Genomic DNA, 16,418 nt, shown 5'->3' on the forward strand with positions numbered 1-16,418 from the left:
ATGAGAGCCACAAATGTAAGCCATGGGTCATTTAAATTTTCCTAGTAGCCACATTAAAAAAAGTAGAATGAAACTAATTTTGATAATATGTTTTATTTAACCTAATATAGCCAAAATACTTTCATTCCAATATGTAATTGCCATAAAATATTGATTATGTTATATTCTTTTTTTCAGGCTAAGTTTTTGAAATCCCATATGTATTTTATACCCACAGCACGTCCCAATTTGTACTAGCCATATCTCGAGTGCTCACTAGCTGCTGTATTGGATAGTATAATTCTAGGTGGAGGTGATTGTCAGGCAGTAGATTATGATAACTGCACTTTGAAAGACAGGCATCAATCTAAAATCACCTGTATGGAAGAGGAAACCAGGTAATAGGATGAACTTTGTAAGAGAGAGAATACTAAAAAAGAAGGGAACCTAAGACAGAATGGGGGAACAATTCATTTTGCAAAGGTTTGGTTTTTCCATTAGACTGCCCAGCCCCTGAAAAGAGGTGAATTAGTAATAGTGATTCAATGCATGTTTTTAACATATGGACCTCTTGGTTTTTTAATTCTACTATTTGCAAGCATCTTGTTCATGTATTTGTTTATTGTCCATCTCCTCATTACCATAATGTAAATCTGTTTTGCTCACAATTATATTTCCAGAATAACATCTCTCACACATTAGTGCTCAGTAAATGCCTGTGAGATAAAAGTCTAATCTCTACCTTCAGAAAATTTACAATATGATGGGTAAAAAACCATTACATAGAGGAAAAATATACTAATGATAGATTCATAGAGAATTAGATTCCTGATGAATGATATTGCTAAGGTTGGGTCCAGGAGTTCAACAGAGAGAAAGAGTCATTGATTTTGGAGGAGCCTAGAAATACAGAATTGAAACATGGTCTATGCCTTAAATGATGGCTAGCCTTTGAATATATGGGAAGCAAGGGGAAGCTTTCCAAGTAGGGTGAATGACTTATGCAAAGGTGTGGTGCATGTGAATATTTTAGTTGCAATAGCTATTAAGAAAAAGAAAGATATCAAATTGAAAATGGTGGCCACTGAAGTTTTTCATAAGGTATGCCAAGCAAAACTTTAAAAATGCTATATCAAATGGATTGAGAGAGGAGTACTGGTGAGCAGCCATTGCAATTGTCCAGAAGGCAATAAAGGTTGGACTAATAAGAGTGATGCCTTTGGGGGTAGGAGGAGGAAAGATATAAGAGATGTTTTAATAATGGCCTTGGCATATTTTGATCTCTATTTTTAAAAAGAGGCTGTTATTTAGCATAAATGACCTTGAAGGATGACCTAATGAGCACTGGATGTTTGAATGTGTTGCTGAGGAAAACTCCAAGGTTCTGAACTTGGTTGACTGAATTATGGTGCCATAGACAGAAAGTTCCAAATAGCAAATTGCTTTTAGAGGTGAAGACTAGAGAGGAAAACGGGTTGAAGTCAAAGTGTTGGAAGATATCCACGTGGAAATTTCCAGTAAGCCTTCAGATGACTAAGGGATTCAGAGAATGTAGGCTCTTTCCAAATCTTCTGTTCTTTTTGCCTATATAGAAAGTGTTTACTTTATGTGTTTCCTTGTGGCTCTGTTGATTACATTTTTATGTGTGGTTTGGAGCTCCTCTGGCTTCAGACCTGTATTTGTTTTGGGCATAATTGGAGTAGAGTGCTAACAAGCTCAAGGTCATAGGTTTGATCCCCAAAAGGGCCAGTTAGTTTCGTGGAGAGGAAAATTGCATTCCATGGTTCACAGACTTGACCCCTAATCCTGTCTGCTTGTCTCAAAACTATCTAGCATTGGTCCCAAGAGGGCCCAGTGAGAAAGTGTGAGCAGTTGTGTGCGCAGTCTATTTAAACTACTGGAAGAATAACTCCAAGTGGGTTTATCTAGTTGCTTCTTCAGGAAGTTTTGTCTGCCCTCCTTCCTCAACTCTTGGGACAGAGATCACCTTTTCAGAGACAACACCATGAACAAATGCACATGAAACTGTCATGCTCATGTCTGCCTGCATCTGCATTCCTATGTTCATTTACTTCTCAAGCAAAGGGCAGTGTGATCACCCAGGAGCGTATAGTTCTTTGGTACAAGTGTCTACTTGTAAGTATTGGAGTATTATCAGTTTGACTTTGAGAACTGGCTTACCAGTGTTGTACAAAAAAGCCCTAGAGGGCATGAATGTGCCCAAAAGACTCTCTAAGCAAACCTTTCCCCAACAGATTTTCCTTATCAGACTGCTTTTGCTTGCTTCATACTTTTACTGGGAAATATAAGTCAACACAGAATTCTTGTCAATTGGTCATACAAGGATACAGCATAGAATGCTCAGTGTTCTTGAGAAGAATGCCGGTATCCATAAAACAACTCCCAAACAAACCCACAGAAGGCATCTTCCACACAAGTACAGAGTTACCAGCACCTGCTGGGATGGCATCTAAAATTTGTTTTTTTGGATACTGCATTTTCAAAAATCAGTCTTAGAGGTTCTCAAATTGCTTTTTCAGTTAACAGATATACCCTGGGTCCTACAAGAGTTACCCTGAAGAGGACTTGGAATAATGCTATGCACACACTGAAAGATTCAAAATAAGTCTTCATGGCTTAAAAAGGACTTGAAAATTCTTTTCAAGTTCACTTCTCTTTCAGGGCATTGGAGATTGCTACACCAGGGATATTTCTCTTATTTGGCATTATGGAAAATTTTGAAGGCTGAGAAGTAAGAGACCAGACCATCAAATCTTATTTCATTGATTTCTAAGAATAATAGTGATGTCTTAAAAGAATATGTTATGGAATAAATATGACTAAAAGTAAAAGGCAGAATAAAATTATATGCTGATGAATCCAGCAAAACTGGTTGAAAAATTCTTAGTGTTTGGTTTGTACACAGACAAGCAACATACTTATTTGCATTGTTCCTTCAAATTGATTACATTGAAGATAAATTATTTTAACATTATAAAGGGACAGCCTGAAAATATCAAATAAGTAGTTAAAAATTATTACATGAAAACTTTGCATGTCTGCTGGCTGGGCTGGGCTGGAGTGAAGAAAGATAAAGAATTATGACACAGTAAGAAAATGTTAGACTTGAAATTTTTACATCTGCATTGTGGTGCAAGGATCTGCACTAGCACTTTTTACCTGATTTTTCTGGTCAGAGTCAAATTAGGGGGAAGTGTGGTCAGTGTCAGAAATGTTGAGGCCATGAGTTAAGAGTATATATAGAAAACGGTGTGACACACACCGGGACCTATCAAGGGGTGGGGGGCTGGGAGAGGGACAGCATTAGGAGAAACACCTAATGTAGATGATGGGTTGATAGGTGCAGTAAACCACCATGGCGCATGTATACCTATGTAACAAGGCTGCACGTTCTGCACATGTACCCCAGAACTTAAAGTATAATTAAAAATAAAAAATAAAAAAAGAAAGAAAATGATGTGACAAAGCCAATGGAGAGAATTCTACTTTGGCTATCTTAGATCCTTAATTAATACTCTCATTCTTAATAATAGCAGAAGTAATGATAATAAAAGTAATAGTAAAAATACCAGAAACCACACAAAACAAGAGCTGATAAGCAGACAAGTGCTGGACTATGCCAGTGGTTTCATCTAGCCACAGAAAAATTTAAAAAGATGAAAAAAATTAAATTAATGATGAGTTTTCTATAAAGCTTAATTTACACAATTAAAGAATCTGCCCTTTTTTCTTATATTCCTGCCATGTTTTTAAAAAATTAATTCATTTTCGGTGATAAAATGGTGATGATAGATGATTTTTTTATTTCCTTATTTTAGGCAAATAAAGATTTTGACACCTCAGGTTGATTTTTCTCAATTTCTACTTTTATTTTTGGAAATTTCAATATTTTGAGAAATCTAGAAGTTTAGGAACTATTGTATGATAATGTTTAATCCTTAAATACTAATTTGAGGCAGATATTGCTGTTATTATCAAAATAAGAGGAAACTAAACCCCACAGAAGTCATTTTAATTTGTCCAAAGCACATATTAGAGCATGACACAAGCCCACATCTGCCTGATTTCAGCACTTGTTTCTTACTACTATGTAATTCCTGTTTGTACTAGTTAGGGCCTAGTAAGGAGAGCAGAAACCCTTCTAGACCAGGCATTTTAAACAGAGAGGATTCTTTTTTTTTTTTTTTTTTTTTTTTTTTTTTTAAGACATCTCGCTCTGTTGCCTAGACTGGGCTGCTGGGCTGGAAAGCAGTGGCGTGATCACAGCTCATTGCAGCCTTGACCTCCTAGGATCAAGTGATCATCCCACCTCAGCCTCTTGAGTAGCTGGGACTACAGGAGCGCACCATCACACCCAGCTTTTTAAAAATTTATTTATTTATTTTTATTTTTAGGAGAGATAAGGTCTCACTCTGTTACCCATGCTGGTCTCCAACTCCTGGAATCAAGCGATCCTCCTGCCTTGACCCCCAAAGGTGCTGAGATTATAGGTGTGAGCCACTGTGCACATCCAACAGAGAGGATTTAATACAGATGATGGAAGAGATGAGTAGCTAAATAAGGGAGGGGAGTCAACCCAGAAAAAACAACATCCTAAAATCACTACCATCCCTATGGCTAGAGATACTCAGAGAGGGGAAAAACCATCTGCATGGATCTAGGTCCACTAGGGGAACAGAATGCTGCTTGCACTGGGAGGAAGGGGTTATGGAGCCAAGAGCTGCAAGTACTGCTGAAGATGCTGTTGGAGGCAAAGAGAAAAGGGGGATAATACCTGGCTTCTCCCTTCTTCTTGTCTTTTGTCTTTTGCTAATGCCTCCTATTGGCCAAACTTACCCAGAAACCAGAGCTCATAGGTGCTGAGAAATGTAGCTCATTGTGAAAACGAGCAAATCAAGGGAATGTTGGGAAATGGATATGAGAGCAGACAAGTAATCAGCCAGCACATTCTAGCACAAATCTGTATTAAGTTATTCCACTGTACCTTTTACTATAGCAATGAGGTCTAGAGATACCAGAGGACGCTTTTCAATATTAACTATCTAAGAGAATCTACTTGGTGATAGTTGACAGATGAGGATGTCTCTATTTCCAATTCATCTTTAAAGCAGAGTGAGGCAGAAGAAATAAAAAGAAATTTGGCTCTGGGGTAGCCTTATTTTTGAGTATTTTAGATCATATAAGGGTGGCTGAATTTGAAGCTCTGAACTAAATAGGATGGAGAAGCACAATCCTGGGTCGTGTTTCTTTCTTACTGTTTTCTCCTTCCCTCTCTCCAGGAACAATCACCTCCCACCTCTGTTTCCCTTTTAGAGATTTGGGTTTGGGAAAGACAGTTCCATGTTCATGGGGTGGAGTGATAGCTTCAGCGATAGCACGTGTATAGGGACATTTCTATGATCCCTGTTATCCCCTACATGTCCATTTGAAGGGAGAGACCCTACTCAGGGTTCTTTCTGAAGGAGGTTTGCACCTAAGCAGGAACCACTGAATTAAATAAGTGAGGTGGAGTTAGAAAATTATAGCACAGTTACTCAATTTTTAAATCTCCTCGTAAAAGGAAAACCTCCCTACCAGGCCACATTTCCTACCTTACTTGTAGTTCAAAGTCAAATTTTACTTTTGATGTACTGCTGCAATTGTCTCAAATCCAATTTACATCTGCTCCTGTTTTTAGTGATTGTTTTATTCTTTTACAAGCCATCTCATTCCATCACAGGGTGAAGAAAAGAACATTTAGAAACCAGATGTTGTATTAACTATAACCATTATCCTTTATGGGATCCCAGAGGTTTAATCTCTATCCATAAACAGGTGAGGAAGATACCAGCTTTCAGCTGAGCTTTACACTTAGGATGCTTCACTGAGAAGGGGGTGAAGGCTCTGCCATCCATCTGTCATTATGACTCGGGGAGGCTCATAATGGATGGTTATAGCCTAGCAGTTTCAACCCTATCAGACCCAAAGCTCTCCTTTTTATAACATATATTTTATGATCTACCCTTTAATGTCCCTAAGTGAAATTCACAGATAATATCAACATACACAATTTTAACAAAAAGCAAAATGATGCCTGAACTGTACATAAAGGAGAAATAAAAGGAAAAAAGTTTGTAATAAAATAACATGCATTACAAGATAGAATGCTTAGGCACAACTCTCCTAGAAAACACACGGAAGTGGTCAGATGTTTATACTCGTGGAGAATCACGCATGGGACAGCTGCATGTGCGGACTGATGCAGATGTGGAGTGGAAAGATTCAAACAGCACAATTAGCATTGCCACTGATGATGTGATTTTCTAAAACAGTGAAAAAGACTTGGTAAAGTTCTACCTTTTCTTAGTTTGTATGGTAATTGCATCCCTGAAGAAGTCGGTTTATGTTAAAATTGTGCAAAAACACTTTGAGTTTATAAAAATTGGAGTTATATTCCGGACTTAGGTGATTATAAACAGGATTATCTCCTACTTGAAATGTCTGGAGACCTGGTCCATACCCAATAAATATCAGAAATGCTCTCCCCAGTCATTGCAACAGTGCCAAATGTCTCCCACATTATCTAGGACCAGCACCACTCCACCCTTTGGGAATGCTTGTGTGGGCTGTCTAAGACCACTTTGGAGGGCAGGGATATGGGAATGTTTGTCTCATGGAACTCTAGGCTCTAAGTCCACAGTTTTTCTCCAGAAGCCCTGATTCAACCATAGCACTTGAGACTACACTAACTTCAATAAGCTGTCAAGAGAAAAATAGTTGGATTGTTGCCAGAGGTCTTGGTAAGATTCTTTATAATCAGCTTCCAGTTTCACTTAGGTGGGAATGGTTTATTCCTAGACTGTGTAAGAGCCAATACATAACCTTCTTCATGGAGGTATCCCGAGATTGGCTCTATATCCCTGGGTGTTACCTGCATAGCATGAAGTACTATCCAGAACTGACGTGCACATGTGGAAGAACGGCAGTGGGGAATGACACATTATTAGATACATTGGTTACCGTGCAGAAATGCTTCTTTATCCTGATAATATCATACTCAATAATAGGTCATCACTCAAAGGTGCCATTAGCCATGTGTCTGCCTGTAGCGTGTAAAGCCAATTTTGAACAAGGAAGTATCAGTCAGTATTCTGAGCTGTCCTCATGCCTGGATTGGGTGTAAGTGGTGGAGTAGTAAAAGCAAGTGTCTTCAGACCCAGATTTGATGTCCTCAGACCCAGATTCAAGCCTTCTCTGCTGGTCTGTGACCTTCAGTAAACTAAGTAATGTCTTTGAGCCTCCATTTCCTTATCAGTCAGTGTTTACAATAGTGCCTGATGCATAGGCTTGTTGGAAGGATGAATGAGATAATATAGGTAAACCACTTGGCATAATGACTGACTCACAGTAAGTGCTCAGTAAATATTAACCACCCTTATTGTTGGAGTGGTGGTAATTATCTCCAATAAAGATCTTACAGAAGAAAAATATGTTCTTTTAAAAAAAGAGGCTGTTATTTGACGTAGATGACCTGGAAGGAAGATAGAATTCCTCTTAGGGATAGAATTGGTATTTCCTTTAGGAAAGAACACCTTTTGTACATATTCAGTAACAAAAGGTGAGCCAGCCCTGCCCCCACCCCCACCACTGGCAAAGCTGGGATGGGGAAAGGTTGCCCTGCATAAGAATACAATATAATTTTCTTATAAGTTCTTTCCAAAGGAGGGGATAAAGGGTTCGATAGAAAGTGGTTCCTGGGAGAGTTTGCAGAAGAGTGGAAAAGATCTTGCTAAGATGACAGGAGGCACATGAGCCACCAGAAATTCCTTGGATTCATAGTAATAGTGATGTTTGCCATTGAAATGGAAGGTATTTTCTGTCCTGTGCTGAACTCATCCCCTTTTCATTGTTTACAAAATCTTTAGTGAAAGGCTGTGGCTAGATCACCCTAGTGTGAATGAAAGGAGAGAGGGATTGTCTGGAGTGGAGCGAGGGGAGAAGTAGTACAGAACACCATGACTATAGGAGGCAAAATGCTAAGAGCATGAACAAGACATTTGGAGGAAGAAGGGGCCCGCACAATGTTAGTCCCAGGGAGATTCTTGGACATTTTGAGGGAGCAAAGGTAGGAATGAACGTGAGATGGGACACCAGTGGCACGTGAGAAAATATTAAAGAAAACTTTACTATAATTTCCTTAAAACTAAGTACAAAACTTGTGAGACTTTTTTTATATTTGGGTAACTTTCCAAATAGTTAATGAATTTTTTAAAAATGAAATGAGATGCTTTTAAACGAGGGAGATTACCAATCTTTATACCTTGTACTTCTATAAATGCTGTTGTGAATTTGATATTCACAGTATCTATTCAGTAAAAAATTGGAACGATTTATTGAAACAAAAACTCAATGCTGAGAGATCACATTCTTATAAATCTCTTGGTATGGGAATGTATTAGATGCCATTTATATATTATGTGCCTTATTTGATACGTGTGAACCTTCTGGCAATAGAATATTTTCCCAACCACTTTGTGTCAGGGATTATAAGTCACTGTTGGGTGACAGTGAGGGGATTTTACGTACAACTGCTTTATTGTTAATGCATATATTGTACAATTCATACATCTCTTACACAGCTTTTGCAAGTCCTTTGAAACATATTTACTTTTAAATAGAATCTGTAAATTCTATGAGATGTCTTCATTTTTGTGTGTGATTAGTTTTGTTTTTCTGGGTATGTTTTCATGTTTATTTATTGCAATGACCTTAATAAAAATGGTATATAACAGTAGAATTCCTAAGGAATGACACATTACACCAACATTATCCAAAAGAACTAATTAATCAAACATGACTAATTTTAATGTAATTACTAAAGAAAGATATACCATTTTATTATGACACTCTAGCCATACATTTTCAAAATATGCTTATTAAACAGTAAATGTAAGATAATGATTCAATTAGTTACATTTTTAGAAGTCATTAGGATTGATATTCCTCTGCCATAAGTGAATTGAATAATAATTTCAAATACAATCAGAATTAATTTAATAAAAAATATGCTTTTCAACTAAGACAGATGTAACGAATGGCCAGTCATTATTTTCTGGTTTCAAAGTAGCAGGGGAAATTAATTCAGTGTCTGTAAGTTTATTTATCACACTTGGCCTATAAGTGTGATAAAAATACATGAGGCAAAATACATGATGTAATCCCAATTCTCATAGTTCATTAACTCTTTTACCAAAAAGATCTGACATGGTATTTGGGGCCTTTATGTAAACTGAATATAAGCTGCGTGATATTTGAAAGGTTTTGATATTTTGAATAGACATTTTCATGATACACAGACACAGATAAAAGATGTAAGTAGACAGCTTGAGGTTTCAGAGTCCCTCCTGCAGTGTGTTTAGCAGCGGGTACAAGATAAATATCCAAACAAAATCAGATTAAGGGATTAACAGAAGTGACTTTGCTATGAGTTGGTGAGTGGGGTCAATGGGTGGCTTGAAAGGGATTTTAGAGCTCTGTTTTTATTTTTCCTACTTTACATCAGTGCATTTTGGGCAAAATAAAATGAGTAATGTTTACTTTTAGGCCTCAGTAATATAAAAAAAGGCAGATTCTAAGGATTGTGGAAGGTCATGTTTTTGAAAGTGAAAGGTAATTCAGCTCCGGTTATTAGGAGAAACTCTGTCTCCATCTTAACTCATATTTCAGTTGAGCAGTAACATTTGGTTTTGTGTCCTCTCTTTTTTTTTTTTTACTTTAAAAAAGCTTGGATTTTTTTCCCCTTGAAAGACCCCATCAAAGATAGTTGAAGAATGAGGAGAGAAGGACCATGTTTAAGATCAATGTAATCATACATTAAGAGGGAACACATGGGCAGGGTGTGGTGGCTCATGCCTGTAATCCCAGCAATTTGGGAGGCTGAGGCGGGCAAATCACAAGGTCAGGAGTTTGAGACCAACCTGGCCAACATGGTAAAACCCCGTCTCTATTAAAAATCCAAAAAATTAGCCGGGCATAGTGGTGGGTGCCTGTAATCCCAGCTACTCAGGAGGCTGAGGCAGGAGAATCGCTTAAACCCAGGAGGTGGAGGTTGCAGTGAGCCGAGATCATGCCACTGCACTCCAGCCTGGGGGACAGTGCGAGACCCCATCTCACAAAAAGAAAAAAAAAAAGAGGGAACACGTGAAATATATGTTTTCAGTGAGGTTCCTTTAATTCTAGAGTTTCAGCTTGGTCAGCCCTCTATAAAATTCTGAGGCAGATACTAAAATAATAAGGACTGGGTTGGGATGGGGGCAGAATAAAGACAGCTTCAAAAATCCCCTGGGCCTCTGTCTTATCTGTGAGAGGTTTCTTTAAAAAACAAAAGCATTGTTCCAGATAGGAACTGGTTATTTAAATTGATATCTTTATCCTGTACCATATGCACTTAAAGCTTCTGACAGTCTTCTTTCTTTTTTAAATAGAAATTACACAAAAAAGATATCTATGTATCACTTTCTAATACCTAACAGGAAGGTCTTATAAAATATTAAAATAGCAATAAGCAAATATGTACTACAGGATTAAACACTAGCATTGAAAACAAAACAAAATCCAAAACCAAGAATCAACAACATTTTCCTTTTGTTGTTGCCCCCCTACCAGATCTGGACTTTATGGTCTTTGCAAGGGAGGGGCATAAACTTTCACAATTCTTCTATTTTAAAATAAATGATGCCATTGCATAAATCAGATTTATCTTTTGAAAATATTGGTGGAAAGCCATGTGATTTGAATGGAAAGATTCTTTCTTCTGAGGAGAGCCAAACAGGTTCTGCTCTAATAAATTAGCACAATCTTTTAAGATTAAAAATAGCAAAACATTTTAAATAGTCTGATTATAGCTTCAACAAGTCAAACATACATTTCTATCTAGCCTATAGTTTTAAAGAGTCTATGTGGGTTTAACTTATTATTCCTCATTCCGATATAAAAAAAGAAGAAAAGAACCAAGTCATTTTGAACATTAAGAAATTCATAAAGACTGTATAAAGTAAAAAAAAAAAAACAAAAACAAGAAACAAAAAATCTTCACAGATTATTAGCCATCTCTTTCAACAATTTCTCATAAATTCTTTCTTTATCAGTAGATAACCCCCATCTCATAAGGAAATACTTTCCCACATTTCCCAAATGAGATCAGTGATTGCTTTTCATGAGAGCTACTGCTCTTTGAGATGTCTGGGTGAAGGGAGAATGTCTTCTATAAACCAGTAAATGCCAAAGAATACCCAAGGGGGATTTGGCAGAAGCTATTTTTTGCAGGTAAATCTATGTATTTTTTCTCTTTGTTCTTATTTTCTCCACTTGCTGAATATCTGTTTTAGAGCAGAGCGCACAAAAATCAATAAGGAACTTACTTATCTTTTAAATTCTTCTATTTGCCTAGAAGATCTTTTTTCCCGCATTTATTCTCCATGCTCTTGATCAAGTTCAGAAGATTGGATAATATATTGCTAATTTTGCTAAGTTTGAGAGCCAACAAAACAATGGAGCCTTCTAACTTTAAAAAATCTCCAACTCCTGCCCCTGCACCCCCAAATTCACAATTTGGTGAACAGTACACTACTTGTGAGTGATAAAAAGTTGAAAGGTGGTGGTGGCTAGATAGACCTAATGCTATTTTATTAAGCCATCTATCTATAGAATTGTTGTTTTTATACTTTAAAAAAATATGTCTATGCTTTCTTTTTTTTCTTTTTTTCTTTTTTTTTTTAGTCAAGTACTTTCTTAAAGAAACAATAGCACCACATTGGCATAGCTGGCCAAACAATAAATGGGAAAGCAAAATGTGCTACATCTTTTATTCTAAGCCTTCTCCCAAGTGCATAAAATAGTAACAGAAACCCTGGAGCCACAGAGCATGAGATGGTTTCATCTACACAAACATTGACGTTCCAAGGAGAGGAAGGATTCTCAAGGGTGGACAGGCTTTTTGTTTGTTTGTTTGTTTTTTAATAAAATTTTCAAGGAAGTGATTTCTTTTCAGTATGCCATTGGATCCTTAGGGTGAATGTGTGTGTGTGTGTGTGTGTGTGTGTGTGTGTCTGTGTATGTAGGGTGGGTGTTAAGAGATTTTCATATCCCTAGAAGAGTGGATTCTGATGGAGAGCTGCATTAACTTTTTCAGGGGAACTGCCTCATCTTAAAAAGTTCAAATAATACTTTAATATTATTTGGGGAAGAGAGAACAGAAATTTGACCTAAGTATCCAGTATGGTCAATTAAATTGGAAATAAGCCTATGAGTTGAAAGCTCATTCTTACCAATGTTTACTGTTCTTTTACAAATATCTTGAAATTGCCTCATTCAAGAATTATAAAGCAATCTAATTCTGAAGCAAAGCTTGTAAAGTTTTGGGTTGTGACATTTTGGTTGCTCCTTTCTATGAAATCTGAGTCATTCTGCTGTAGTGTATAGTAATCAACTGACTTCCAGGGTTTGCATCAATTTGTTTTCTAGTTTTAATTCATTAAAAAATAAAATAGTGAATTGGTATAATGAGTTATTTTCAATTTATTTATGATCCAGTTGGAGAGGATTATGTGTTGGAAAAAGTTAAGAAAGATAATATGGCAGTGCATCTTTCAGCTTTCCTCCTTGGGGGATTTTTGACTGTGGATAGAATTAAGTGAAGGAAATAAGTCATAGACACTCTTAGAATTATCACATCTAACTATGACAGAAAACATGTTAAGTCTGCAGAAGACTGCCTATAAAGTTTTGTTGAGAGGGAATAATTTTAAAAGGTACACACTGGGGACAAGAAATAAAAAGAAGTGCCATCTTGGGAAGAGGAGTCCAGTATCTTATTCCACAGAACCTGTATGTCTGGAAAACAGGCAGAGGGCAAAAATGATGTATAGTTTCTTTTACATCTGTCCATAGTGATTAGAACATTGCTAAGCATGCTTGAGGTGCTCAATTCAAATAATGTTGGACTCAGAGTTAAAATACTTGTTGACTGAACAGGATTACTGGCTCCACTAAATGGGGCCTTCTTTTTGCATATATTCAGAGATCCAGGGAGTCTTTTTTTTTTTTTTTTTTCCTGGTCTCTGATCCTTGAGGTGACCCAGTGGGAGAAAAACTGAAGATGTTATTTTTGTTTTTCATATAGACTTTCCAAGAATGTAAAATATAGAATTTGCATGAAATAATCAAGCCTGGGTACTTTTAACCAAAAATTTCTAAGGTGAATAGAAAGATCTGAATGCTGGATAATTCATTGTTCTAATGAGAAAATCTTGATCTGCAGATAGGGATCATTTTCTAGGCTATGATGGACTAGTACACTAACCAGTGGACTTTCTTGATACCAATTTTCAGTTGAATGGATAAAACACATTCACAGAGAGCTAGGGGCTACCCTTCTGAGCAGGCATGGGAAATTTCTTGTTATGATGGAAGTTTTTGCCTTTCAACTGGAAACTCTAGTCAAGCATATTTTAACAAACTTTTAAAAAAATGTATATACAGCTAAGAATAAGAGTAAAGTTTGTTAAAGAAGATAACTTTGTGACTTTTTATTAGATATTATTTTAATATTTCAAATTTTGGATCACTTTCCTTATATTGCCTAGAAAAGAAGGAATCATTGTGTTTTTCAAAATGAATAGAATATTATTTATAGTATTAAATGAGGTTTTACTAGATATGTGGTAAACTGCATAGAAGAGTCAGTGAGTGCTAACAAAGAGTAATTAATTCCCCTTTCACTGGTAGAAATCTCTTTGTTTTTCTCCTTTTTCTTTTCCTTTCTCTCTTTTCACTTATCTTTGTATTCATAAAACCAAATGCAGAATTCAAAATCAAATTGAAAATCAAATGCTTCCCACATATTTTGAAAAGTGTTTTAAGAGATTGAGCCGTTAGCTTTTAACAACTAGTTGGCCAGTTATTTGGATAGCTTCACTGACAAGAACTGAGATGTCAGGAGCATTCAATTCACCAATCTCTAGCTATGCTATGAATGGGTTATTTATAGAATTCCTTGCATCTCAGCAACTCAAGCGCCCTGATGTTGCACCCTTACAGCAACCCAGGGTAAAAAAAATCTGAATCTTTATCTTTTTAAACCTTATACCACCCCTTTGAGGTAGGTAGATGACATATTGCCCCCATTTTGCAGATGAGGAAACTGAGGCACAGAGAGGTGAAGTGACTTGCCCAAGGTCACACAGTGGTGAGTCCATGACACAGCTGGCAGATGTTCATTTCTTCAGTGAGAAAAAGAAACCAGGACTGCTAAAATTCCTAGCCTTCTGCTTTTTCCATTCCACAGTTTCCTCTCTGGACTCGCCAGTCCAATTTGCATCAGTGGACTTTTGTGTCTGAAGTTCCTCTTGGAAGGCATAACTGGGGGGACTTTGCCTTCTTTCCCAAATGGATGGTGTTTTCAGTACCCTTCCCCTTGTGTCATCTTTGGCTCCAGGCTTCCCCTATTGTTTTGCTTTCACGTATTACCGTTTTGGCCAGACTCTTTCATATAACAAACTACAAAATAGCACCATTATACTAAAAAACAGAGTTTTACATACTGTTTGATATATCCTGTATAATTGATATGCTAAATTTACATAGTGCTCTATATGGAAAAAATAAAAAGAGGAAAGTTACTAATTAGGTTGCACATTAACTCATGATTTGAAGGAACTCTTTTGAGTTGAAGAAACTTTCTATGTTTAAAACATATGCCTAAAAATGATTGGCCTCAAAGTTGCAACTATTTGCATTATTCTTTTTTGTAAGCATGATGTGGAAAAATAAAGCTTTGTGTCTAAAATAAAATGCATCCAACTTATATTTGGTACAAATGCCACAGATGGAATCTTGTGGGTTAGAATTGGTGTACTTCTTGACGACTTGCTGCTGCTTTTGAGGAGGCCAAATTCGGCAAATATAAAGGTTATGAAGGGAGGTGGTGGGTATAGACTAACAAGATTATCAGACACTGTAAAACAAACAGCCCGAGTTGTGTAGAAAGAAGTGCAAATAAGGAAACAATTCATAAACCACTTAGACAAGGTTGCTGAATGAATGGCTCCAGCAGCCAAGATTCAGAGAGGAATTTAGTGCAACTGGATCTATACAACACCCATGCATTTGTGGCTCTTGAGAGGCAGGGACTAAGATATATATATATATATATTTTTTTTTTCTTTTCTATAGAACATTATTGATAAAGGATCAACAGCAATCTACCAACTCCAGGACCATTTTTGCAAGGTGCAAATCACTCCTAAAGACAATGTTGGAATGTTTACTTATGTATTTCATTGGGGGAAACGCCCATCTTTTAAATGTTATCAAACTTATTTTTTGGTAGGTGTTCCAAAGTTTAACAGGTAACTCGTGCAGAGCAAAGGATCCTGCGGTGGCATGTCACTCTTCACTCCTCAGGAGGGTCTTCCTACATCCTGTAGTTCTTGTTTCCTGCACTCCCTCTACTTGCGTTCTTCAAATGTACTTCCTATAAATAAAGGAGAAAAAGTGACATTAACTTGATGAAGTTTTAGGTATCCATCTATTTCTAACATTGGGTCTCAACCTTCCATATCTGACGCCTTACCAGTTGAGCTAATAGAGAGCCTGAACCTTGGTTTTCCTGAGAAGGGCATGTATAGGTGGACAGGCCCTTAGTACTTTTGCCAAACCTCACTCAGGCATCTTCTATGTACCCCTGGTGGCGTGAATACCACAGACAGCTTTATAATCACACAAAGATGAGATTTGATTCATCTGCTTCTATCACAGATTCATTGATTGAAAGGAGATCCTGAAAAATCCAGCCTTCTGGCCTCTAGATCCTTTCCTAGTAAGAAAAAAAATCAATCACATTCTGGATTCATCCTCTGTTGTTTTATTGCAGTTTGTTCTGTTTTAATTTTTGTAAAAAAGAGATATTTATTTTTCATTGTTTTTCTTGTTTTCCTCTAGAGCAAGGCAGAGTTTCAGAAATCGAAGATTAGGAAATCTTATAATTAATTTTGAGTCTGTAAAATCATAGACATACTGGGCTGAGCTCAACTCGTAGCTCTTCTATTTTCTGGCTGTGTAAACTTGTATGAGTGGCAATCTCTTATGTTTCTGTTTCTTCATCTATAAACTAGGGTAACAATAATATCTACCTTATAGGATCAAAGATTAAATAATTAATATATATAAAAGTACTTACAATAGACCTGGCACATGGTAAGCACTACATAAGTATTAGCCACTATTATCATTATTAAATCATTTTTCTCTTCTTAGTATTGTCATCTTTATTGGAAAGTAACCATGCCAAGACTAAAAGTCCTGGGTTCCTAATTTGGTGTTAACATTCACTCATCAACAAGCAATGATGTTATCTTAAGGATAGTGAGGGTTTTTTTTTT

General features: G+C 36.7%; 1 protein-coding gene across 6 annotated transcripts in view; it reads right to left on the reverse strand.

The window, feature by feature from the left end:
- Positions 1-8,808: 8,808 nt before the first annotated feature.
- The window catches only part of IGF1 (insulin like growth factor 1), an 84,156-nt gene continuing 76,546 nt past the window's right edge, over positions 8,809-16,418 (reverse strand). For 3 of the 6 annotated variants that reach the window (XM_001156521.8, XM_001156345.8, XM_001156403.8), the window contains one exon: positions 8,809-15,511. In XM_001156521.8, the coding sequence (XP_001156521.1) occupies positions 15,452-15,511 (60 nt within the window). In that variant the 3' untranslated portion in view covers positions 8,809-15,451. The remainder of the gene's footprint in view (positions 15,512-16,418) is intronic. The other 3 variants (XM_024348024.3, XM_024348023.3, XM_063787062.1) reach the window with 1 other exon arrangement.

The sequence above is a fragment of the Pan troglodytes genome, chromosome 10 (assembly GCF_028858775.2).
Source record: "Pan troglodytes isolate AG18354 chromosome 10, NHGRI_mPanTro3-v2.0_pri, whole genome shotgun sequence".
Lineage (NCBI taxonomy): Eukaryota > Metazoa > Chordata > Mammalia > Primates > Hominidae > Pan > Pan troglodytes.